Raw genomic sequence first — 27,246 nt, forward strand, 5'->3', positions numbered from 1 at the left:
TCAAAGTAGCATGCATGAGCCCTGTCACAAGAAAACCGACCCAACGACCCCACAAACATGGCGAATCAAAACCAGGCCATGCATCCGCGCAGATCCAGTAGAGCCCAGAAAACACCCGCACTCACTGCAGAAATTTAAAGACGTCTTAACTGACAGATTAAGCTCCACCAAAACCCCACAGATACACAGACCGGCCAAGACCCAACCAAACAACGAATCCCTGAGACGGCCCAAAAGTAACAGAGCCCATACAAAAGCTTTCTTACTCAGATACAAAAATTCTTTGAATTAATATGGGATGGTATAAAAATTGAGCATTTAAGTATGTGAAGTTTGTTGACCCGGAAGGTGGTATACCATTAATCAAATGCAGACATAATCTTTTGCACAAGAATAGCTAATTTAAGTAAAATTGTCCTATCTCTATTTGCAAACAGTTGTTCAAAATTATACATGTTTGGTCTTCTAAAATGCACTGATAAATATTTTCTACGAAGAACATTAAAATGGGAACATTCAAAAATATAATGAAATTCATCACCTAAGGAGTGGTTATTACACAAATGGCAAGTTCTTAAGTTATGAGCTAGGTTAATAAAACGACCTTCCTCAATCGGTAGTTTGTGACTGCTGCATCTAAAACGACAAAGAGACTGAGCCAGGTTTTTTGGTAAAAGTTTAAGATAGTTTTCCAGTTCAAAAACAGACTTAAATATTCTATAGGTACAACATTTACTAGATCTATTTAACTGCTCATTCCAAGATTGGATATATTGGTCCTTAATTCTATTCTTAACAATATGTTTAAAATACAGTGGAGATACAACAGATTGGCTTAACCAATAATCAGCAAAACCCAACTCTTGCAGCAAAGAGTTCTTAACATAATTTATCCAAAGCGAATGGTAAATATTTTTCTTATCCAACTCATACATAAGTCTATACATAATGCTACAAATTTTATCTTTTTTAGCATTAATTATTTTGCACCAAAAGTTAAGAATTCTACCTTTTATCATTAAATCTATAGGCAGAGTGCCAAGTTCACCAAAAACCATAACATTAGGTGTACACTTTTTAACACTCAGTAACATTTTTAAGTATTTCAACTGAAATTGTTTTATAATTTCAACATTACCAACACCCCATGTTTCCACACAATACAATAGTATTGGGCTCACCATTGTATCAAACAATTGTAATTGTAAGTCTATATCAAGAAATAATACTCTTGATTTCTTTAGCACTGCAAACATTGCTTTCCTTGCCTGATCACACAAGTACTTTGTAGTTTTATTAAATGAACCATTATAATTGAATTTCACACCAAGATAACTAAAGTCCTCTACAACTTCTAATTGACTGTTGTTGAAATAGAAAGCAGGAACATGTTTACGTTTACCCCTTGAGAATATAACAACTTTTGTTTTAGCAGTGTTTACTTGTAGTTTCCATAACTCACAATACGAGTGCATAGCATCTAAAGCAATCTGAAAATCTTGCTCAGATTCTGCGAACACCACAGTGTCATCAGCATATAGTAAGAGAAACAACTTCAAGAATACTTCAACTGTATCATCACTTAGAAAATCGTGTACAGACTGTGATAAAACTTTTAAACCCTGAGAATTACTGGAAACATGCTCTACCAGATCATTAAGAAAAATTGAAAACAATATCGGGGAAAGATTCTCTCCCTGACGTACCCCAGTAGAACTTGTGAAAAAGCTGGAAAGACCTTGGCTACTTTTGACACATGACTTCGCTTTATCATAAATATTATATATGACTCTAAAAACTTTACCGTCTATAGAATGTCTTAACAATTTACCCTAAAGACAAGTTCTATTTACAGAATCGAACGCCTTTCGGTAGTCAATAAATGCACAAAAAAGCTTACGGCCTTTACTAAAATAAAAATCAATTAACATTTTCAATGTAAATATGTGATCTGTTGTACCATAATCTTTGCGAAAACCAGCTTGTTCTTCGCATAATATACCAGAGCTTTCGAGGAATAGATTCAATCTGCGATTTAAAATACAAGTAAAAAGCTTTCCAAAGCAACTCAAAATAGTTATCCCTCTGTAATTATCTGGGTTGTTGATATCTCCCTTCTTCTTGTAAATTGGAAAAATGACCCCTTTACACCAACATTCAGGGATACATGCCGAATTTAGAATAATATTAAATAATCTACTCAAAACTGGTAACATGATACCCTTTGAGTGTTTAATATACTCATTTAAAATATTATCAAATTGTGAACAAGCTTTGTTATTACTTAAACTACTAATCGCATACAAAATCTCATTTTCTGTAATCTCGGAGTTCAATTCAGAATTATAATCTGAAACACAGTTAATATCAAAACCTGTATCATCATCATCAATATTTTCATTCAACTTACTAAAGTGTTCAAAGAAAGCTTCAGATATTTTGGACAAAACCTTGTTTCTTTCGCCAGAGTATTTATTCAACATAGACCAGTAAGCTTTAGGGTCCGAGTGGCGCAGATTTTTTAGCTTGCTGTTAACAGACTTATTATACATACGAAATTTTTTATTTATTTCTCTTTTATACACTTTATTAGACTGTTTTAAAATTTGAAAATTCTGAAGAGAATTCAAACGTCTGAAATTCTTTTTGGCATGCATATACTCAGTTCTTCTAACATTACACTCCTCATCATACCATGGTTTTCTATAAACACGGCTACTTCCAAGATCCTGCTTCTTAAATTTAACCCTTTTGATCAGGTTAGCCTTATCAGCTGCTTTAGTTAGAAGCTCAGAAATATCTGAAACAATGTTATCAATATTTTCGGACACTACTTCCTTAGGTTGTTCCGAAAAGCTATCTAAACTGTCTATAATTTTTTGGACATTATCTAAATCAAAAGAATTTATAAATTCAGCTTTACAATTGGTATCCCATATGGGCTTTTCAAAAGAATCAGTATCATAGTTATTTCCAGTGTTCCCAGATGTGTTTCTAACAAATACATTAGACTTACAAACTAATGAAAATTCAATAGGTATATGTAAATCTGATAAAATAGGATCAAAAGAAAGAACCTCAAATTTTGCAATACAAGGAAATAGTTCAGGTGACATCAAAACATAATCTAATACACTTCTTTTGGTAGTAGTACATTTTCCAATACCCTTATCTTTTCCACACCTTCCATTCACAATGTGAATATCAAAAGTTTTACAAAAATCCAGTAATCTGTAACCATAGTTATTGTATGTCAGATCCTTTGATAAACGTTCTGTAGGAATACCCAAAATATCTAAATTACATTTGTTAAATTGATGTTGAGCTTCAAAGTCAAAATTAACATCACTAATATTCTCATCAAAATAAATGAAGTCTGAATTTACTCCAGTTTTTGTGTTAAAATCTCCAAGCAAACAAAAATGACAATTCTGATCAGAAAACTGAACAATATCATTTTCAATATCATCAAAAATGTCAACTGATGAGTATTGGGAACCTTCTGGTGGAATATATATAACACCAAATACAATATTTACCTCAAACACATTGTCAATTCTAAACCAAAGACAGTTGACATTTTTTGAATTTAAAAGATGTACCTTTTCATACAAATGATCTTTAATTAGTAAACCAATTCCACCGGATTTACGTTTATACACTTTACGGTTAAGACCAATGAATTTATATCCATTACAAATAATACTATCAAAGTTATCGAGTTTAGTTTCGACTAGACCAACAATGTCGTACTGCTGTACAAAGTCATGAAATTCTTTAAACTTAAGTTTACTATACAAATCACAAACATTTAAAAACCCAAACTTTAACTGTGAAACAGAACTAAGAGAGTACATATGATCATGAACTATTTGTTCATGATTGTCATGACTAGAAAAACTAGTTTCATGATCAAGTGAAACGTCTGAATTTCCTTCCCCTTGTGAAACGTCTAAATCTTCTTCCCCTCGAATATGACCATCAATACTAATCAAACTATCTCCAACATCAAGTGAAACATCAACGTTTTTAATGTTTACACTTTCATCTCCACCTTCCGGTGACTCCTAAATGTAAGCAGCCATGTTAAGCTCCTCAAAGTCTGGTTCAAGCCCCAACTTGAAAAGATCATCTGGGTTAGAAATAATGTATTTATTGGCATCTTTCGAGCAGTGAATGTTTCCATCAACAGTATAAACATTGCTGACTCCATCCTGGGATTTAACAAAGTTCTTCAGCTTAAGACGCAGTTGAGTAAGGTCTTCCTATATGAAGACTGCTCTCCTGTTGCTTGCTTTGACTTCTTTGTATTTCGGCATAGACTTCAGATTCTTCTTGTATGTGAACACTTTGTAAACAGTTTGCCTTCTAACAAAGCGCACGATAATTGGACGCTTATCAACAAGACCCTCATCCGGTGGTTTCCCGACACGATGACAAACACTTATGTCGTCTAACTTAAACATACAAGTGGATCATCATCATCTCTACGATCATCATGACCAAAACGTGCCACTTCATTCAAAAAATCAACAACTTCTTCAGCCAACAGTCTATCGTTTGAAACTTTCAGATTAAAAATGCGTATGTTCTCACGTCTAGTATACTGTTCCAATTTATCATTATCATACTTTCCCACATGTATGTTGGCTTTAGCTTTCTCAAACACTTCTTTACCCACAGCAGATTTCTCAATGGTGCTCGTGAGAACTGAGGAAATTGCGGGCAACAATATGGATGACAACTCCTTGGCAAGTGATTTCAGTTCAGGAGACGGTTTATCACTATTGTCAATAGAATTCAGTATGTCATTAAGCAGTTCATCCGTTGGATCTCTTCTACGTGACTGCGAAATAAAAGGTTGCTTCGGCGAGTTACCTCCCCTACCCTGCTGATTTTGCTTCTTATTGCGTGACATGACAATGCTTGCGTCTCAGGTGTGCAAACTATTTAGCTGTCCGGATAAGGTTCTGAATTGACAGCTTTTAGCATAGGAGAAAATAAGAGTAACTTCCCCTTAACAACCGGCGTGAAAATCGCACACATTTATTTTCGATTTTGGAAAAGTATAGACTGATCAATAAATTGATGATGACTGATACAATAACAGAAAGTGCCCCTGTGCAAGAAACGGCGAAAACTGACAATCCACGTGTTTACTTTGACGTGGAAATTGGAGGGGAACCCGGTAATACCATATGACAATAGAACATTTCTAGAATTTTCCAAACTGGTCTTATTTTTATCGATCTAGAGTTGTCCAACCCTTTTCAGGGAAGTAAATGTTTTCCTTTTTCCATAAGTTAGAACTCCAGCTTGAATGCTCAGTAAGCATTGGTAAATTTATACAGTTTACCTTTAGGCCAAAATTAAAAATACAGCATGTTTGTTTGCTGTCTCCCTTAGTACCCGCTTATAATGCTGCGCCCCAAGTTTTTATTGGACAATGCTGGTTAATTTTTTTTTTAAGTTGCGCCCGATATGACAAGTGCCGCATATATTTCAAGTATTAGCAAACAAGTAAGAAAGTTTAAATTAAACAACATATATAGGGATTTTTCTAGACCTCTAAAAAGGGCAGGGTGCTGCTAAAAAGGGGCAGGTTGAATTTTGCGTGTTGCGTACCTTTGTCTTCAAAAATCATAAGGTAGATTTCCATGGTTTTGGTTGTAATGTCAACATTATCAGGCTGGTAACATTGCCCGGTTGGGCTTTCGACATAAAAACTAATATTTCTTCTTCTTTTTCTTCTTCTTCCTGGTAATACGCAGGGCTCACTCTGGAGCATCGTCGCGTATGAAAAGACTATGTACAAGGTCATTGTGAGATGAGGAACAGTGCAGGATAAAAAAGGTAAAAGCAGTTAAAATCCCTGTACATAGAGCTAGCGGCGACAACTGGCAAGCCCTGCCTTGAAAGTGTCCAAAGTCTGGGCTGCGACGAAAAATCTTGAAAATCTTGAAAAATAATGAAGATAATTCTTTCAAACTTGGTCCATTTAAAATTAATTTAAATTAATATCATATAAATTTAAAAGTATTTTGATGAAATAAATATAAAAAAATCATAGATATTCTGATAGGCAGTGATACTAATTAAAGATCGACTGTTATCTTCAACCGAGATCAAACTGTGAACAACAAAATTGACACGAGGTGCCATGCTAATTGCCGATAATTACTGGCTATTAATCGGCATTTAATAAGCAGCAGACTTTCTTTTAAGATATGTTTTTTTTTCTCCTTTTTTATTCTGTTTTGCAGTTTGCTTTAATTGCTGACCTATCTAATTGTTGTTTGTTACGATTCGGCCGGTCGTCGTCTGCATACCGTTACTGCATACATGCCTCGGGCAAATACACAGCACCTATGTATAGTCTGTGTACGTGTCATAACTGCGTATCGATTGACAGTTATTTGGGATGATATTTTGACAGATGATTGACGGGCAGTTCGTTTAGAAATAATTAATGGTCAAAGGGGCGGTGCTAAAAGAGCAAAGGGGCGCTGAAGAAAGGCAAAAGGGCGGCGGTTTCGGGCAGAAGGGTGGCGCTATAAAAGGGCAGGGTGCTGCGCCCTGCTATTCAACTCTAGAAAAATCCCTAGTTTTTGAGATAGTAAATACAGATTTGTCTAATTTTACAGAAGAAATATTCTGTAAGAAACTATCATATATGTACTGGTAAACCCTTTACCCCACCGATATGTTTATCCCCGCATCTATCAATTACCAAACAGATACGTATTGATCTGTGTCTATCGATTACCCGATAGAAACGTATATTATCGAGTATCGGCCATTTGAACAAAAATGTCTATCCCCGTATCTCATAATCAATCGCTTTATTTTCATTCTTTTCCTGAATAAATGAATTTCGGATGTTTACTAATGCAAAGTATGGGATTTCGTCATCATTATTTACGTAAAAGATCATGTGGTTACTATTTAAATTTATCGAGTACTTTGCAACTAAAGACACCGGGGTTTTTTCCTACATGTGCACTACGCTACGACATGGAAAATTACTATGAAAACTACTTGCAACTGGCCGGTTCGTGGGACTTTCCTCATTCTAAAAATAACAACCATTTAACACCTAAGTATTTTTAAATGTGTAAGGTCATGAAGGTCACACATGATATATGTGGAGTTCGCATAAACAACAATTTGTGTTTACGATGGCTTGGAATTTATGGCCTTACATAATAGGAAGTGTTAATCAAAACAGAAGGACCGCGACATCCAAATATTTTATGACACCCCAAGAGTTAATTGCAGCGGAAGTCACCCGTGGTTTACTGGCGATTGATCATAAAAAAATTACATAATATTATCTAAAATACTTCTATCTTTTGCTTGAAATATTTTTCGGTTACAAGACTCTAGATCAGCGATCTTTTTGACAAAAAATTTGTACTTTCAATGATGTAACGATCCGTTATTTATGTAGTGTTATTCAGTATGAAAATTATTTTTTATGTAAAAACATACCGATTCCTATTCGGCAGACAAGTCTATAGACTATAAGTTGAACTCTAAAAAATTAAATTATATGAATTTCATTTTGACAGAAAGTTATGCCTAGAAATATATTTCCCCTTACTTAAACACTTTATATCTTCGAAGCACAAAGAGAAACTACAATGAATTTTGTATCATCGGAAAGAGAATTTAAATTACTATAATTTTTATATTGACAAAAATAATGTCAAACTTACAGAAAATATTAAAATGATGATATTATTAACAAGTGTGTATAATCACATAATAATGCCAACACCTCTGTTCAGATAAGGCAGTCAGGCTTATCAGCCTTATACCGATTATTGATTATCACTTACCAGTGTTATGTAAAGGAGGTTTCTTTGCTTCTGCTCTGTGTGGTAAAGGGTTAAAAGTATAATCCCCCCATCAAAAAAGAAAAAGAATTGCCTACCTACATACACAACTTTAAAAAGTATAGGGTCGGGAGACAGCAAACAAGACTTTTTTACATGTGGCCTTATCCTTCCGGTAACTGGATGCCTAGCTTAAATAGCCTAAAAATTGCAGTCTTCAGTGCAGTACAAACTGTACTGGTACTGATGATAAACCCGAACAGAAAATTAGGTTTTTTACCTGTAACTTTTTTATTTCTGCAAATTGTAATCAATGGTCGGTATCAAAATAAAGCTTAACCATTGCTGAAAAACTTTACATAATTCAAATTTATATTTAGTAAGCAAACTCACACGAAGTGAGGCCCTGAAAGGGGTATGTAAAAAGGGGACAGTATGAACGTTGACTGATGATAAATTCGAACACTTTGTCATTTACAAAATTTTCTTGGTATTGTTATATTGAAACTTTCCCCAAAAAGCTGCAACAGTCATTTCTGATCAAGTAATGAAAAGTTACCAAATGTCAGGCCTTCCTGTTTCGACAGTGAGCATGTGCAAAAAAACACCCTCTGTCCCAGTAATTTTGGATAGATATTTTTTATACAAATTTATATAACTTATAAGTCATTTATTTATACAGAATATTTACCAATTTTATTTTTGTTTACACCAGTTGGTGTTGTAAGTGGAAACAATTAGATGGTGTGTTCAATTTTATAAATAACCGATTGCAATCGAATATTTCCGAGATGGTCGACTTTATCATCTGTCGGGGCTTATCATCAGTACCAGTAGTAACCAAAGTCATAAAGTAAGTAACCTTGGTAACCAAAGGAATATAATGGGTTGTAAATAGACACTTGTTCACTGACACTAGAATTTTGAAAAAGAGTACAGTAACCAAAGACATAGCATAAGTTACCGGGTTACCCTAGTAACCAAAGGTATATAGAGGGTTACAAATGGACACAGTTGTGCAGAGGTTTACGTTTTGGGCCATATATGTAGCCTAAATTGTATTTTTTGTTTGCCATTGACCATGGATGTGCAGGCAGATCTTGGTCTGCACTGGTCAGAAAGGCAGAATCACTTGCTGCCAACAGGCTAAATGTTAAATGTGTTCATGATGGTTTGACAATGACATGCAGTAAATATAATATGAAAGCTTGGAATGTTATATGTATTAGATTAAACCTTACCCTGCTAAATTTCTGTATTGAACACATCCATCTTTCCATTTGGACAATACCATTTGCTGTTAAAAGGGGTGCTTACCAAAAAGATACTGAATGAGTGGCAAACAGTGCAGATCTTGATCTACACTGGCCGCAAAGGCAGAATCAGTTTTGTCCAGCATGATATTTAAGAGTTAAATAGTCTCATTCTAGTCAAACTCAAAGTACTTTAGGGCTTGGAGCCTTCTTAGGTCTTGTAGTTTTTCATCCGCAGCTAGCCAGATACAGAGAGGTAACCGTAAATAGATCAACCACACTTTAAAGGAGCTGGCAAGTGACCTCTGAATGTCTAGTGATCTCTTAATATCTTGTCACCAAACAAGCCAGATATCTGAGAATCAAGAGTTGTGACCTTTCCACAATAACAACCAACTTCAGAAAACATAGCCACAAGAAAAACAACATCATGAACATGTGCAGATCAATTCCCTAGTATTTTATCAAAATTTCAAAATTTTGGTAGGAATTTACGGCCAAAAAAGTTTACATACATGTTGACAGCTGTTTTCTATTGAAGTGTAACAACTTTCTATTGTATTTGTAGCTGGAAGAATTTTGTTTGAGCTGTTCAAAGATGCTGTTCCAAAGACTGTTGAAAATTTCCGTGCTTTGTGTACAGGAGAGAAAGGCATGGGTAACTCAGGCAAACCACTTCATTACAAGGGATCCATTTTCCACAGGAGTAAGTTTGGAAAGTTTTTCTTAAAATTTTGAAGCACTGATATTGTTATGAAATGGACGAACCGTATTTATAAAAAGTTAAGTTTGTTAGATTGCATGGTCATTGCAGCAGCTTCATGTTGAAGCTGATTAATTTTATATTATATTATATCTTTTCAAAGTGATTATTTCCACACTAAGGAATACAAATTTGAAGTAGAAAATCACTCATACAGGAGAACACTTGAAAAGAATATGTTTTCTGACATTGACACTAAATTTTGTAAATGATGTAGGACTTTTTTTGTTAACAAATGGCTGATATTTACACAGATTGTTGAAAATGGATAATGGATTAGTGTACTAGCTTTTTGATTTTTAGCTCGACTATTCAAAGAATAGGGGAGCTATCCTACTCGCCCCGGCATTAGCGTGAGCATCACACAAAAGTTTGCGTACCACCCCAAATATTTTCAAAGTCCATTGAGATATTGCTTTCATATTTTGCGTACTTGTTTACCATCATGACCCCAGTCTGTAAAAAGGAGGAGGCAACTCTATCAAGCATTTTGACTGAATTATGGCCCCTTTTCGACTTAGAATAAATGTTAAAGTTTGCGTACCACCCCAAATATTTGCAAAGTCCATTGAGATATTGCTTTCATATTTTGCATACTTGTTTACCATCATGACCCCAGTCTGTAAAAAGGAGGAGGCAACTCTATCAAGCATTTTGACTAAATTATGGCCCCTTTTCGATTTAGAATATGCTTATTGTAATGTTAAAGGTTTACTCATTGCTTATATTATACTATCAAGCACTGAGAATAGTCGAGCGCGCTGTCCACTGACAGCTCTTGTTGTTCCTGTAGTTACCAGCTTCATTGTTTTTGCAGCTACACAGGTATCTGCCAATACATTGAATTAATTTTAGTCTTCCTTTATATATTACACTAACCTCTGTAGTTTTAAAACAGAGTTTTTACACTAATCAGAAACAAGAGTAGTTAAGGTAAATGAGACATTATAAAAGACAGATATTGCTACATTACTACATTAGAAAATTTGCTGTTTCAGTAATCAAAGACTTCATGATACAGGGTGGAGACTTTACTAACAGTGATGGTACTGGAGGTGAAAGTATTTATGGTGAGAAGTTTGAAGATGAAGCATTTACTTTCAAGGTAGGTGTATAACTTGTCTCCTTCAGATCATCTCAAAATGTCACCCAGCTAATGTGTAATATCCAATTTATCTGATTTCAGTTAGATTTGTGTGTAATTTGTCTTAAGCTTTAACTTAAGAAATTAGGAAATGTTTCAGTACATGTAATAAAGGGATGTGATCAGTAAGAATAGAATTCACTGGAAGAAGTAGAAGAATTAAATACAATGGCTACAGAATAAACAAGCGCATTATGAAGCTTTTAAATATCATCAGTGACTACCAGTGCCATTTGATTGCTAATAGCAACTTACAACTCACCATTAATAAAAGATGAAGGTTTGTTATTTAACATGTGTAGTAAACAAGCGTTCTGACCTGGAATGGATGAAACAACTTAACTTGCAGTCAAGCCCACAACAGGTGTCATATATGGGCACTTTCAGAAAAAATGGCTAAAAACGTGACATAGGGGGTCAAAAATAAAGTTCAGATGCATTGTTATGCACTGCCTTCATTGATAAGTAGATACATTGAATTTTTTATCTTTAAAATTTCAGGACTGAAATACAAGCCGTTTTGTTTTTATGAAACTTTAATGAATTAAAAAAACTGAAAAAATTACAAAATAACACATAAAAATGATGGTATTCTTCTGTCTTTTTAAAGTACTTATATTTCATTTTTCTTCAACATGTGTGTTGGATTAGGTCTAAAACAAATTAGAAAAACTACTTTCTTAACATTCCCTTTACATTATTTTTTTTTCTACCTTTTAATGTCAAAAAAGTACTTTCTATAAAATAAATGGTGACAAAAGTTTTCATTGTTTTCTTCCATCAATAGCTAAGTTTGAAAATTTATGCCAGATTTTAAGTTTAGATCCGCAGTAGCAAACATGAAAAATTTCAGCATATTCGGTCACTCTTTGGTATCAAATCACTTTCATTTCAGAAAACAGTATTTTCAGCTCAAAATCTTACACTCCTGACATAATAATAAGTCTAATATAAAAACTAAGTTCTTAGTTTCTGGTGCTTAATGCAACAAGTTTCTGTCACTTATAACTCTAAATATAAAAATCATTAACATGTAAGCATTATTTCTTGGCAGAATTTATTACTGAGGCTAAAACCATCAATTTGTTTATATCAACCAATATGGAAGTTTAACTTTGTTAATTTTTGTAATAAAATATCAGCAAAACCATACTACTTTAACCAACAAACACCTTTGCAACAAATAATGAAAACAAACTGTTTTAACTGATCTCATTTCAAGAACAATGGTCATAACTTTTAAAGAAAGAACAAAATCTTACACTCCTGACTTAATAATAACGAAGTCTACTATTACAACTATATTACTAGTTTCTGTTGCTTAATGTAACAAGTTTTTGTCAGTTATAACTCTAAATATAAAAGTCATTAACTTGTAAGCTATATTTCATGGCAAACTTTTTAACTGAGGCTAAAACCATCAATTTGCTTATATCATCCAATATGAAAGTTTTAAATTTGTTACTTTTTGTAATTAAATATTAGCAAAACCATAGTATTTTAAACAACAAATAATTTTGCAACAAATAATGAAAACAAACTGTTTCACTGATCTCATTTCAAGAACAATGGTCATAACTTTAAAGAAAGAACAAAATCTTACACTCCTGACTTAAGAGCAAGTCCAAAGAATTCTGACATACTAATGTTTCTAATTTATATGTAAAAACAGCATCTTTTACCAAAATTCTAAATTGCAAATCTTACACTTTGAGTCATTTTTATATTTTTGTAAAGTAAGTCACCTTTTAGATAGAACAGCAATATATTTTCAGTGTTAAAACAAGCTGCAAGATATCTGCCACAATAACAAAGTTTAAAATACTCGAGATGACTTTCAAGTTAAAGTGTCACAGTATACAACAAACAAACTGAACACTGACAGGGCTCTCGTTTGCTTTTTGGGACAGGGTCCAGGGTCAAAAAATGGGGGGAATTTCGCATGATTTTTCAAAAAAATCCTTTGAGGGGGAATTTCAAACACAAAAAGAAATGCAAACAAATATAATCATGCTTTTCAATTTTGCTGACCCAAACCTGAATTCTGTTAATTATAAACTCTGCTGTATGAATTCTGCCAATTATAAACAACCTTATTCAGGCATCACACTTTGTATTTTTTTCTCTGAGCTACTGAATTTTCGGAAACAATAAAATTTCAAGGCCAACAAGTCCACTGCAAATCGCTTAGCACTGATGTTCTTGGACTCGAGGGGGAATTTTTTTGAATAGGGTGGAAAAAACATATTATTTTGAGGGGGAAATGGGGTCGATATTTGGCCCCAATTTTTGCCAAACGAGAGCCCTGACTGAACGCGAAACATAAAACTGTCCAAAGTGTATCACTCCATAGTTTGTTCAGTCAGTTTGCACTGAGAACATCTGGCATCGAGATGAGCTCCTTGATTCATCCAAATCAGGACATATGGCAGGCGTTTTATGATACTAAAATGTGGCTATTTTACGTTTCTGATCCTGAAATGATTGTACACTCTGGCTTGTTGTACAATCAGCATTATTACTGAGATCTGTATCTTGCGGTTCATTAGTAGCTGCTATGAGTTAAGATTTTATAACTTGAATTTTCATTGATAAGGCAAATAGTAAAACCACCTTGGACTTGTACTAAACAGCACAATTATCTGTAAACCTATGCAGGACCTTGATTTTGCATGGGCCAGGATTCTTCATGAGGTGGATAAACAGCTGATCTGTGAAAGCATGGACAGCCTTAGCATTATGTACTAATTCATCTGAGAGAATAATAAGTGATTCCTTTATAATCACAGGATTCTCCACTGTACTATTTTGGCCATGCCTGACTACAAAATATTTTTTCTTGTAGGCAAGGTTCTGTTCCTTTTTCTGTTTTTTTTTTATACTTTTCTTTTGTCTCTCTTCTGGTGGGATCAGACTTTTATTTTTCTCTGAATTTTTTTACATAAAAATTATTCACGATTCTTGATTCTCTTGTCCAGTGCATCATGATTTTTAGACAGTTGACTTTTCTTATTTATCTGAAATTACAGGTAATGCAGGACATTACAAATTTGTAAATTATTTACTATACATATATAAATATAGTACCATTACCATTTACATAATGGTACATTGTTGTGTTTTGTATTTAATTTCTCATGTAAATAGTAAATTGTTGATTTTATAATCAAAATATATTGATGTGCTAAGTCAAAAATGTGGAACATACACTTTAACTTTAAACATTTCATATATGTCAGGAGTGTAAGATTTAAACAAAGCCCTAATATAGGTCTTTATATTAAAAATTCTAAAAAGGCACGACTTTAATGGTTTACATATTCAACATGGACCAATATAGCATTATCTTAAGCCATATACTGTTCTGTAGTTACACAATGGTTTGATTTTTATAGCTTATGAACACAATTAATTTCATTTTGATATTAATACAAGCTTTTTAACATTTTAAAACCTTTGTAACTTGTCTGAATCAGTTTTAGTATAATATTTAGAAACATAAATTCTACTTACATTCATTTCATGCAGCCACTATACATGACAGTACCAAGCTTTCATAATGACATAATTCTTACACTCCTGACATATTTTTAAATTTTTTATACTTGACACCAGTCCTGTCAATCAAGTGTCATCAGTGAACTTACATGACCTTGCATGTGTAGCAGTCCACTCAATTTCTTACAAAATGTACACATAAGTTGGTTCTTGCAGTGTTTTTCAAAACTAGGGGTGTTAAATCACAAATCTTACACTCCTGACCATTTAGTAGTCCTGTTTTTGATAAGGTCCCCACCACTCACACATATAAACATATTGGGTTCAGTAAAAGGCAGTTTGCTTAAATACTCTTCTGAAAATGTTTATGTACAAATAAAATGCTATAAAACTAACAGTGCCATTAACTGTATTGTTTTCTTTGATGACAAAGCCCTTTTTAGTATTTTTTTTCAAACAAGGGGTGCATAACTTCTTGGGCGCACAAAATGTCTTTAGTCACTCACAATATGCATGTATGTTCAACCAAAATTTAGTCAAGTGTCTGTATTTTTATATAAGGTAGACATTTAAAGGGTTCCTCTTCATTTTCTTCTTCAATATTGCTATGAAGCAAGGTGTACTTCAGAAATGTCACACTAAAATCTTACACTCCTGACAATTTTTGGCCTAAAAATCAAGGTAACTTTTTCATTATAAAAGATATCACTGTAAAATTTTGACACAATATATTCACCTACGAAACGCTTTGTTCAATATGCAAATCTGTTTGTTTGGGTAAGACATGAACAAAATATGAGCTTTATAAAAAATTAGCCATTTTTTTTGAAAGTGCCCATATATGACCAGTGCCAATTTAAGTGAATATCCTGCACTGAACACTAACTCTGGAAGGAATCGAACCTTAATTGAGAGCACTGTAGTCCAACTTGCTAACCATTGCGCCACTGGCTCTATACATACGTTGTTACACACTCACAGTAAGTGTCCTAGCAGGAAACACCTTTAACAATAATTTAAGTGGACAGGTTTAATGAGGACATTTTGATTTCAGACTTTTATTACTTGTAAGAAGTATGATTGTTACAATTTGCTTTTGCAGCATGAAATACCTGGTTTATTAAGTATGGCTAATGCAGGACCAAATACGAATGGTTCTCAGTTTTTTATAACCACGGTACCCACAGCACATCTTGATGGTAAACATGTTGTGTTTGGCAAGGTTCTTAAAGGAATGAATATTGTACGAACTCTTGAAAATACTGATAAAGAAGGAGAAAAACCTAAAAAGGTAAGTGACAGATGATTCACATATGTTATTTTTTTAGTTTGGTATTTTGATATTCTAGACTGATACACTTGTGCTTCCAGAAAGTGACCCAAGAATATATATTTGTATTTTTAGCGCATATCAGCCTTGAAATAAAAATATAAACTATACATTTAAATGATTTACTTTGGCAGAAATACAAGGAGTTTTCTACTTAACATATTTCATTTGAATTATTATTTAAATGTTACTGGTAAGTTTTCAATTTCTATTATATGCTAGGATTGATTTTACATTCATACAAATGGTGGTTTAGATCTTGTTGAGACAGAGTTCTGCAGTCTTAGTTGAGAATAGGTATATATTCAGGAGATAATAATGCTTATAATATATTACATACAATTCTTCAGTATGATATAGTCGAATATGTTACTGACATGATTACTAATGTTGTCGACTGCACTCTGGTATTGATTCTCAGTACATGTTATGTATTATCTAGGAGTGTCGTATAGCAGACTGTGGGGAACTTTTACCTGGTCAGGATGATGGTTGTCAGGTAGATGATGGTACAGGAGATAAATACGCAGACTGGCCTGGTGATTCAGACATTGATTTCACATTAGTAAGTAAATAGGGAAAAGTATTTTTGTACTTTACACACTAATTTATTGCCTGTTCAATTAAAATAGTTGTATATTGATTAGGGAGCAGCAGTTAGGTCTCAGACTGATGTCCCCAGTCAGTTAGGTCTCAGACTGATGTCCCCAGTCAGTTAGGTCTCAGACTGACGTCCCCAGTCAGTTAGGTCTCAGACTGATGTCCCCAGTGAGTTAGGTCTCAGACTGATGTCCCCAGTCAGTTAGGTCTCAGACTGATGTCCCCAGTCAGTTAGGTCTCAGACTGACGTCCCCAGTCAGTAAGGTTTCAGACTGACGTCCCCAGTCAGTTAGGTCTCAGACTGATGTCCCCAGTCAGTTAGGTCAAACTGACGTCCCCGGTCAGTTAGGTCTCAGACTGACGTCCCCAGTCAGTTAGGTCTCAGACTGATGTCCCCGGTGCTCATCAAGATTCCACTTGTAATACTGCAGTAAGGGGATACACAGATTAAATTGTGGGAAAAAACACATTTTACTGATATACTGCGAAATCATTGATACTCGTGGGGGATATATTTTCGTGGATTTTGTAGTTGAGTCAGTCCATGAAATTTAATCCCAACGAACAAGTAAAATTCCCATTCATTTTATATACAAAAGCTGAAATCCACGAATTCATATCCTCACGAAATTGCTGTTTTGACCAAAGCCACAAAATTTCATGCCCATGAAATTTAATGATTTTACAGTAGCTTAGTTAAAATAGCTATAAGGTTCCCACTTTGATGATGTAGTTGTGCAATTTGCTTTTGCATACCTGGCCTACATAATGCTAGGTTAGGACAAGGCATGAAAATTGCTGTGAATTTCCTCTTTTTTGATGTTACTCATTTTTACCACACACATGATATGTTAGAGCTTCTTGATTAAATTCTTGACTGGAAGATTTGCTACTTACTTTACAACTTCACATATAGTCATATAGCAATTAACATGTGGCAAGATTAAATTGAACAAAACGACCTCTTTCTGTTTCCTTTAATTAAGTAAGTAAAATAGAATAAATAAATCAAGAATTTATTAAAAAATACCCAAGTGTCTCAATGATATATCACTCATTCCTTTTTAGCTTGACTATTCAAAGAATAGTAGAGCTATTGGACTCACCCATGTGTAGGCGTCTGCGTTGGCGTCCGCGTCGGCGTCCCGATTTGGTTAAGGTTTTGTATGTAAGCTGATATCTCAGTAACCACTTGTTGGAATGGATTAAAACTTCACACACTTATTCACTGTGATAAACTGACCTACATTGCAAAGGTTCCATAACTCTGTTTGCTTTTTTACAAAATTATGCCCCTTTTTCGACTTAGCAATTCTTGGTTAAGGTTTTGTATGTAAGCTGGTATCTCAGTAACCACTTGTGGGAATGGATTGGAACTTCACACACTTACTCACTGTGATAAACTGACCTACATTGCAAAGGTTCCATAACTCTTATTTTGCTTTTTTATCCCCCCACCAAAGGTGAAGGGGATATTAGAAATGCTCTCCGTCCGTGCGTCCGCAACGATCTTTGTCCGGAGCATAACTCCAAAAGTACTTGAGGGATTTTCTTCAAACTTCATACACTGATAGAACACATTGGGAGGAAGTGCAGTGTGCAAGAACAATAACTCTACCTTGCCTATTTTCTGAGTTATTCCCCTTTATCTTATTTTCTTAAAAAATTTTGTCCGGAGCATAACTCCAAAAGTACTGGAGGGATTTTCTTCAAACTTCATACACTGATAGAACACATTGGGAGGAAGTGCAGTGTGCAAGAACAATAACTCTACCTTGCCTATTTTTTGAGTTATTCCCCTTTATCATATTTTCTTAAAACATTTTGTCCGGAGCATAACCCAAAAAGTACTGGAGGGATTTTCTTCAAACTTCATACACTGATAGAACACATTGGGAGGAAGTGCAGTGTGCAAGAACAATAACTCTACCTTGCCCATTTTTTGAGTTATTCCCCTTTATCATATTTTCTTAAAAAAATTTGTCCGGAGCATATCTTCTTCATGCATGGAAGGATTTTGATATATCTTGGCACAAATGTTTACCACCACGAGGCGGAGTGTCATACGCAAGAACCAGGTCCCTAGGTCTAACGTCAAGGTCACACTTAGAGGTCAAACGATACAAGAATAAAAACCTTGTCCGGAGCATTTCTTCTTCATGCATTGAGGGATTTTGATATAACTTGGCACAAATGTTCACCACCACGAGACGGAGTGTCATGCGCAAGATCCAGGTCACTAGGCCTAAGGTCAAGGTCACACTTAGAGGCCAAAGGTCAGATATAAGAATGACTTTGTCCGAAGCATTTCTTCTTCATGCATGGAGGGATTTTGATGTAACTTGGCACAATTATACACATCATGAGACGAAGTGTCATGCGCAGTTCCCTTCTTTAGAATTACTTCCCTTTGTTGTTACTTTAAATAGCTTTTATTGTAACTTTTTCATTACTAGTCATAGGGAAAAATCGAGACCACTTTTCTGTAGTACAACAAACATGCTAAATCCAATTTTGAGGTGTATTTTGACCAGTCTCTTCCTGATAAAGATTTTTGTGTGGACTTGCAATTTTTGTTTTTTTTTTTTTTGTTTTTCTCTTCATGAAAATTAATAAAATTTAGCAGTAAACCACCTCACTACTGACTTATTCTTTCTTCCACATCTTAAAACCCCTGATGCGGACCACATCCTTCAATTATGATATGCCCGGTGGGGGAATTAGCCATGTTTGACATGGCTCTTGTTACAAAATTATGCCCCTTTTCGACTTGGAAATTGTTGGTTAAGGTTTTGTATGTAAGCTGGTATCTCAGTAACCACTTGTGGGAATGGATTGAAACTTCACACACTTATTCACTGTGATAAACTGACCTACATTGCACAGGTTCCATAACTCTATTTTGCTTTTTTACAAAATTATGCCCCTTTTTCCACTTAGAAATTCTTGGTTAAGGTTTTGTATTTAAGCTGGTATCTCAGTACCCACTAATGGGAATGGATTGAAACTTCACACACTTGTTCACTGTCATGATCTGACATGCACTGTGTAGGTCCCATAACTCTACTTTGCATTTTTTCAAAATTATGCCCCTTTTTCGACAGTTTTTGGTTAAGTTTTTGTATGTAAGCTGGTATTTCAGTATCCACCTATGGGAAAGGATTGAAACTTCACGCACTTGTTCACTTTATGAGCTGATAAGCACTGTGAAGGTTCCATAACCCTTTTTCCCATTTTTACAAAATTATGCCCCTTTTTCAACTTCCGTATTAATTCAGTTGAATAGTCGAGCGTTGCTGTCCTCCGACAGCTCTTGTTATCTTTAGAATATCTTAACTGCAATACTTTTAAATTCTTAACCATTATTGCAGACTGTCTTTGTTGAATTTTCAGAAGGAAAATATCGATCAAGTTTTAACAATATGTGCCGAAATAAAAGGAATTGGTAATACACTTTACAAGGAAAAGGATTTCCTTAAAGCCAGGAGTAAATACAGTAAAGCTTTAAGGTAAATATTGAAATGTTAGAAACATTTTACTTATAAAATTTAAACTTCCTTGCTTTTCTATGTCTTTGGGAAGTTGTTCAAGTGACTGTGTGTACAGAAGTATTGATATTGCATATAATTTCCTTAAACTTAAAATTTCTAGCATACAAAGTGAAAGTGACATATTTACATGTAAGAAAGAATTGAATCTAGTAATTATTTTAATATGCTTTAACATTCTGGTCAGTTCATTAGATGAGTTTCACATTAACTTTATAATGCTTGTGGCATCATAAATATAAAATCATGGTAGCAGCATAAAGCCATACCGTCTGCATATCTCTATAGTTGCAAAAAAATTGGTGCACAGTAAGAATTACATGCTGTAGCAGTGAGATTGGTTAATGTCTAACTGTGTTTGTGTATTTTGCAGATATTTGGAGAAACTGGATGAAGCGGATGTTGATATAGAAGATGATAAAACAAAGGACATAGAAAATACACACTTAATACCTTTAAACCTTAATTTGTAAGTGGATTAGGGAAATTGATGTAAAATATTAGGCATATCATTATTGTTTTCTTAATTATTTCATGGTTAAATGTTCTAAAACTGTTAAACCATACATTTCATCCAATGAAAATGAGCGGATAACTGAAGACCATTTATACTCCCTTACAAAAATTTTAAGGGTATATAGGGTCAAATTGTCATTTGGTAGATCATACGATTCCAATGAAACTGCATGCACATGACCATCAATCACCTTAGTTCAGTATGGATAGCGCAGATCTATGGATCCTGGGGTTGTAAGTTTGATCTCTGGGTGAAGGGTCTATTCTCTGATGATTGATAAAAGTCATTGTATCTGAAATCATTTGTCTTCAACATCAAATTCACATGAGGAAGTTGGTAGTTACTTTGGAAAATAGGTTTGTACTGGTACAGGATGCAGGAACGCTGGTTTAGGTTAGGTTCACTGCCTATCATTTTGATTAAAAACTGTGCTTACAAATCATAACTATGATCACCTTGAAGTGTAGATGAGTGTTACCTATTTTTGTGTGGTGGACAGAGGTAATGTGCACCCATATTCCCATATGCATTCAAGTTTGTGGGGCAAACTTAATTGATTTTTTATGAAAATTCAGACCCCTATGAAGTGAAGGCATGCAAGACAATAATTTTGAAGTTACTTTTACTAAATACTTATAATATTGAGGTAAAGGTAGCCTGGCTGCATGTTTTTTTAAAAATAAATACTGCAAATGTTTTATTAGAAAATTTCAAGACTCTAAAATAGCACATTTTTATCTGATGGCTAAACCATACCTATGTTTGGAGCCAGGGGCATAAAAAATGTCAGTGTAGAAACAACCTGCTCGAGTTACTTGCAGCTCATTGAAAAAAATATATATAAATTTATATATGAGAAATATGTCAGAACAAACATAGGGACGGGAGCCAGTCTAAGGAAAAGGGAATGCATGTCAATTATGTCGGTGTCATTTATTTGAATGTGTAAAGTTTTTCAAGATGATTGACCAAGGAGGGGGTATATTAAAAAAAAAAGTAAGTTAACTTAGTGAGCCGGATAATTATGCATTTATGAGGTAGAATTTAATGTTAACTGATATTTTTTGTTTCTTGGGCTATGCCACTTTTAATGCCCCCACATTTATGTCAGGGGCATATAGCGTTGCTGTTGTCTGTATGTTCGTAACAATGTGTATGTCCGTCAGTACGTCCCAAAAGCTTGTGTCCAACTCCTCCCACACTATTAGCCTGATTTGTTTCAAGCTTTTACATATGAACAAGCTTGATGTGCAGATGACCTTAAAGGAAGGAATTATATCTGTGACTATTTTTACTGCAGTTATGGCCCTTTGATAGTTTTGCTATATAGAATATAGAGAAAAATCTTGTGTGTTCAATACCTCCCACACTATTAGCCTGATTTGCTTCAAACTTTCGCAGATGAACAAGCTCGATGTGCAGATGACCGGAAGAAACTTTTGGTGTGACTATATTTACTGCTGGGGGCCTCCTTGGCCGAGTTGTTAAGGTCGCTGACTTCAAATCACTCCCCTCATCGATGTGGGTTCGAGCCTCACTCGGGGTGTTGAATTCTTCATGTGAGGAAGCCATCCAGCTGGCTTACGGAAGGTCGGTGGTTCTACCCAGGTGCCCGCTTGTGATAAACTATATGTTAATATCTATACTTCATTTAGTCTGACATATTTTTGACTATTGCAGGGCAGCATGTAAGTTACAGTTGAAGGATTATGATGGTGCAGTTGAGAACTGTGAGGAGGTAAGAACATAAACGAAAGGATGTTCACTGAAAATCAACTGACTGAATAGTAGTCTGTGCAGACCAAGAGTGCAGGCTGATCTTGGTCTGCACTTACCGCAAAGGCATCACTTGCTGACAGCAAGCAAAAGATTAAATCTTCCTCCTAACGTTTGCCTGAAATAATGCCAAGAGGGGCACCTTGGGTCTTGTGCCACCGTAGAGAGCTGAAGACACTAAATGACCTACATTGTGTCAGTGTAACTTAAAATGCAACAAAATGAACAAATAAATCCTACACTTAAAATCATTAGGTATTGTCACTAGCCTTTATTAAGAAATGGTAGATTTTTATTTCATTGAAAGAAACACTAAATGCTATTGTAACACAGATGCTGTATTGTAACCAATCTCACTTGTGAACAGAACACCATATTTTCCATTTTCATGTGTAGCTGGTGTTCTCTTGATGAAAGATATTTCAGTCTTACAAGGAAAAAAAGAAATATCTTCTGTATGTTTTTTCAGGTATTATCATTGTCTGCAGAGAATGTGAAAGCTTTGTTCAGGAAAGGTCAGGCCCTGATTAACTTAAAAGATTGGGAGAAAGCCGAGGTTAGTACCAAGCACATATACATGTATTGTTATTAATATATTGGCAAAAGTATGTCATAAGTAATCCATAAAATTTGTTTCATAATCCATATTATGTGATAGAGTTACTTGTTTTATAAAAAGAGACAAGTGCTGACAGAAATATTTTCATTCTGTCCCCTTTGAAGGTTCAGTTAATAGATGCAGAACATCAGTATTTAGAAGTCTTCTATCTTTACAAGCAAACTTGAACTAACAAAACTGTTCTAGTAAACTTACACGCATTTGTTTTCCTTTAAGCGCAAATGAAATTTTTAGGTTGCCTGTGTCTGTCATCTGTCTGTCATCAACAATTTCACTATTAACTCTTTATGTCACAATTGTGACCCAGTATTCATAAAACCTGGTCCAGAATGTTTGCCTGAACCAGATATCGGAGAAGTTCCAAGGTCACTATAGGAAATAATAGAAAGCACTTGGTAACTCTCTATAGAAGCAATTTTTTCTACTACATCTATTTGAAATTTGGTCAGAAAGATTGTTTTTATAAAACCAAGGTCTCTGAGACTCGGTCAGTGTTCAAGGTAAAAAACTAGGCCACTTGGTCAACTCATGGAAAAGCTTTGTTTACACTAGAGGCCATAAATTTGTACCTGATCTAAATGAAAGTTAATCAGAATGTTTGTGTTTTTGAAAAATATGTCAGATTTGAAACTGGGTCATCTGGGATTAAAAACTAGGTCACTGAGTCTGATCATAGAAAAACATTGTTAACTCTGCAAAGGCCATATTTTCTACCAGTGCATATAATACCTGATTAGAAAGTTTGTTTTTATGAAATCCAGGTTGTAAATGAAGAATTAGGTCAGGTGAGCAATATATGACTTTCATAGCTCTGTTATAGTTCACTTTCATTCCATAAAAAATCAAATATCAAGATAGCAAAGGCATTTTCTTGCGCAAAAAATTTCAGTTTTAACAATATTTGTAAAAATAACATAATTTTTTTAATTCATATACAAACTAACAAAATTTTAACGAAGAATTATAAATTCTTAAGTTATATTTGGTTGGAATCTGTTGTAGGTTGTGTCAAAGTGTAATTGTGAGAAATAAAACTTACTTCATGTAATTAACAGTTTTTTTTGTGCAAAATATTAAAGTGGTGTCATTTTGTAGTGCTATGTTTAGGTATTACAGATGTAATTGTGAGGAAAAACTAATTAAAATATGCTTGAGATATGACTGTTCTAGAAGTTTATGCAGTCTATAGGATTTTTGATATGGTATGTAATCAGACATAATCAGTGGAGTCATCCTTCACAGGTACCATGCAGCTTAAAGGTTACTGTGTTTAAAAAACATGTTGATAATAAACTTCCGGTATTTCTCTAGCAGTACTGTATAAAAAAATAATCACTTTATGTTTTCATTTCTAGAATGCATTAAAGAAAGCAGTAGACTTGGAACCAAATGATAAAGGTAATCAGTTGAATTTTATGACATGAGAAATTCGGTATTTTGTTTTAAAATTGTTAAGTGAAATAATGTTTGATACATGTTTGCAATAGAAAGTCTGTCGTAACAAAGCAGCCTGGTTGATTTATACCCTAAATAGCTGGTTGTATATAAAGTGAATCTGCAGTGCCCTTGAGTTGTGGATAAAGAAACTTCAGCCGAGGGAGAGGTTTTGTCTACCAAGTTTTGGACATAATTATCTCTAAACAAAGGATGGGATTCCGTTATATCAAACACTATAGTAACTAGTTACTCATCATTGGAAATAGAACAGTGATGTTAGTCAACAGTGACATCATCAAATATGAAAGTACATTAGCTAGCTGACACTTTGCTTGATAGATTTAAGGAGTTTTAGTATTACATAAGGTATAAAAAAATGCAACCAAGTAGACTGTGACCTATGTGGGACAAGGTTATCCCATTGGAATACCCATGTCTCATAGGTGAATTAAGAAGTCAAGGTTGTATGAACTTAAAATTCTAGTTTTTGATACAAAAGAAACAGAAACTTGGTAGGTTCTAACCAGACCTTCAAAAAGTGTCATCATTAAGTCAGGGCCTTCTCTGCCATTCGCCAATGTAGCCAAATGCTACAAATTGAAAGAACTGGCTACAGATTTTTGAAAGTGGCTACAAGAATTTTATTAAAATGTGGCCAAATTTCAAATTGGCAGTTTCTCTCAAAAAGTGGCAACAACTTTATGAGGCCCAGTGGAGGCCCTGTATTGTAATATAATGTTATCCTTGACAGCATTCTGTGATCATTAAATTGTATATTTATGACACTAATGTTTTAAAGACATAATTCAGCTTGGTTTTGTTCGGCATAGTAGTCATATTCAGCAGTATCCCAGCTTTATATTGTTATCTTTACATGTGATTTGAGAACCAGCTTTTACTAGTCTGCAAGTTACAGACAACTTCTCCACTCTGAAAGTTACTGTCAAACCCTGTGTAGATGATAGGCAGGCGGTGAATGGCATCAGATTTGTTGTCCTTAGTAAAATTCACATCACCCTTGAATCAAACAACCTTTGAATTGGTTTGCTCAGGCTGTTCTGTTAGTGCTAGATTGGTCAGCAATTCAGTTGTTTAGATGCTAGACACAAAGGAAGAAAATTTAACTATTGATATTTATATATTATGTGTTAACAGGAATAAGACGAGAACTGGAGAAGGCAAAGAAAGCAATGCAGGAAGAGAAGGTGAAGGAAAAACAGATGTACGCTAGAATGTTTGCATCATGACAGATGTATACGCATTATCCGTAGACATCTCAGCCATCCTTGAATCAAAGACATATTACTTTACTGTATAAAACTTCAATAATTTCACTGATGTTAGTTGGATGTGAAAACACTTCAGTGCTTTAAGTAGTTATTATATTGCGTGCATAATTAATAATAAAATTTTTACTGTTTGATAACTCAGATATTATTACTGTACAAGAATTAATTTCCTAGTGGTTATTGTAGAATCATTTAATTTCCAGGGCATGAAATTTTATAGATTTTGCTTTAGGGAATATGAATTTATGCATTTTTACTTTTTAAAGATAAAATGAAAAGAAAGTTTTATTAGTTGGTTGGAATTTAATTTCATGGTGAGACTCCACCGAACAAAGTACTTAAAAAGTAGTGCCAAAAATGTAGACCCCCACAATTATTCATTATTTCACAGTATTTGTTATTTAAAGTACGTAACATAGTATACACAGGTTGCAGATAAAATATTATTACATTGTATAAAATCAAATGAATTTTTTATACTTCTGTTTGCAAGTACACATCTTCAGTATACCAAATGAACAAACTGTATTATTCATGGTAGTGAGCAAAAACCAGCATTATGGCTTTGCGACCAGGGCACAGTTGTTCAAACTTTAATAAGCTGTTAAACTTGCCACTGGTCAAATTTTGATTCAAAATAAACAGTCTTGGCTGGAAACACTTATATACGTTTTGATTTAACTGTAAAGACGTTTTAATGTTCATAATCCTTAACTCGGACATATATTTTACAAAGTCTTCTGAAATGTCAAAATATAACCTTAAAAATTAATTGACTGTTAGCTTAATCACCTGTTAAAAGAACAACTGAGTCCAGTATGATCTGGATCAGCCAGCACATTTGTGTTGTCCGATATGGATCCATGCTGTTCGCATATCAGTTGCGTACAAGTGCTGAAATCGATTAACCTTTAGACTGTTAGGCGGCAAGTGATTTTGACGTCTTTGCAGGCTGATCATGTTCTGCATTGTTCGCTATTCAGTCAGTAAATTTTCAGTTAACACCCCTTTGAAGTATAAGTGTTGCATAGATTGAATGATTGATCAGGCCAGTTTAGAAATTCAGCAGGGTAAAGGTTAATGAACTGAAGGATATGCACTGATCTGGATCCTTGCTTGTTGCAAAGCCCTAACATTGGTTTTCACACATGGGTGCTAATTAGTAATAGTTAAAGCATCTTGTCTCCAGCAATTTTGATAATTTGCTTACATAAAAAATTAACTCCACCCTTTCCACATCTAGGAAACTTACTCATGTGACAGGGAGTATATTTTTGAGTTTGGGAACAATTTTTATATCAAATATAATGTATAATGTTCATAATAATTTTGTTATTAAAGAGAAATTGTTCAGGGTTTAAATTTACATTTGAATATTTTGTTGCATAAGCAATTATTTAATGATCAAGTACACAGGATTTGTCTGTATGTTTTGAATATGTCTAAATCATTCCTTAATAAACAAAGTTGTTGTGAACTTTTACATGGTATTTGTTGTTTACTTAAGTTTCCTCAGATTAAATTGAATTACCTCCCTTAGACCATTGTGGGAATAATACATTGCTTTTTTCATGCAATGACAAGTAATGGTTTATACCATTTACAATCAAAATCAGAATTTTAGAAGTATAATA

The 27,246-nt window shown here is 34.2% G+C and overlaps 1 protein-coding gene across 1 annotated transcript; it reads left to right on the forward strand.

The window, feature by feature from the left end:
• The first annotated feature begins 4,989 nt into the window (after positions 1–4,989).
• On the forward strand, positions 4,990–27,095 carry LOC123556654 (peptidyl-prolyl cis-trans isomerase D-like). Its single transcript, XM_045347544.2, has 11 exons — positions 4,990–5,188; positions 9,660–9,797; positions 10,853–10,959; positions 15,599–15,787; positions 16,269–16,391; positions 19,820–19,935; positions 20,348–20,443; positions 22,172–22,229; positions 22,737–22,823; positions 24,242–24,284; positions 25,479–27,095. The coding sequence occupies exons 1-11, from the start codon at positions 5,089–5,091 to the stop codon at positions 25,568–25,570; spliced, it is 1,149 nt and encodes a 382-aa protein (XP_045203479.2). The 5' UTR covers positions 4,990–5,088; the 3' UTR covers positions 25,571–27,095.
• Positions 27,096–27,246: the final 151 nt, after the last annotated feature.

This window comes from Mercenaria mercenaria, chromosome 5, assembly GCF_021730395.1.
Source record: "Mercenaria mercenaria strain notata chromosome 5, MADL_Memer_1, whole genome shotgun sequence".
NCBI lineage: Eukaryota > Metazoa > Mollusca > Bivalvia > Venerida > Veneridae > Mercenaria > Mercenaria mercenaria.

What these genes read in the sequence shown, in the direction of transcription:
- LOC123556654 (XM_045347544.2), top strand. Translation starts at nt 5,089, where the DNA reads ATGATGACTGATACAATAACAGAAAGTGCCCCTGTGCAAGAAACGGCG. An exon ending in GGAAATTGGAGGGGAACCCG is followed by an intron (nt 5,189 to 9,659) that starts GTAATACCATAT and finishes TTGTATTTGTAG; the next exon opens with CTGGAAGAATTTTGTTTGAG. An exon ending in AAATACAGTAAAGCTTTAAG is followed by an intron (nt 19,936 to 20,347) that starts GTAAATATTGAA and finishes TGTATTTTGCAG; the next exon opens with ATATTTGGAGAAACTGGATG.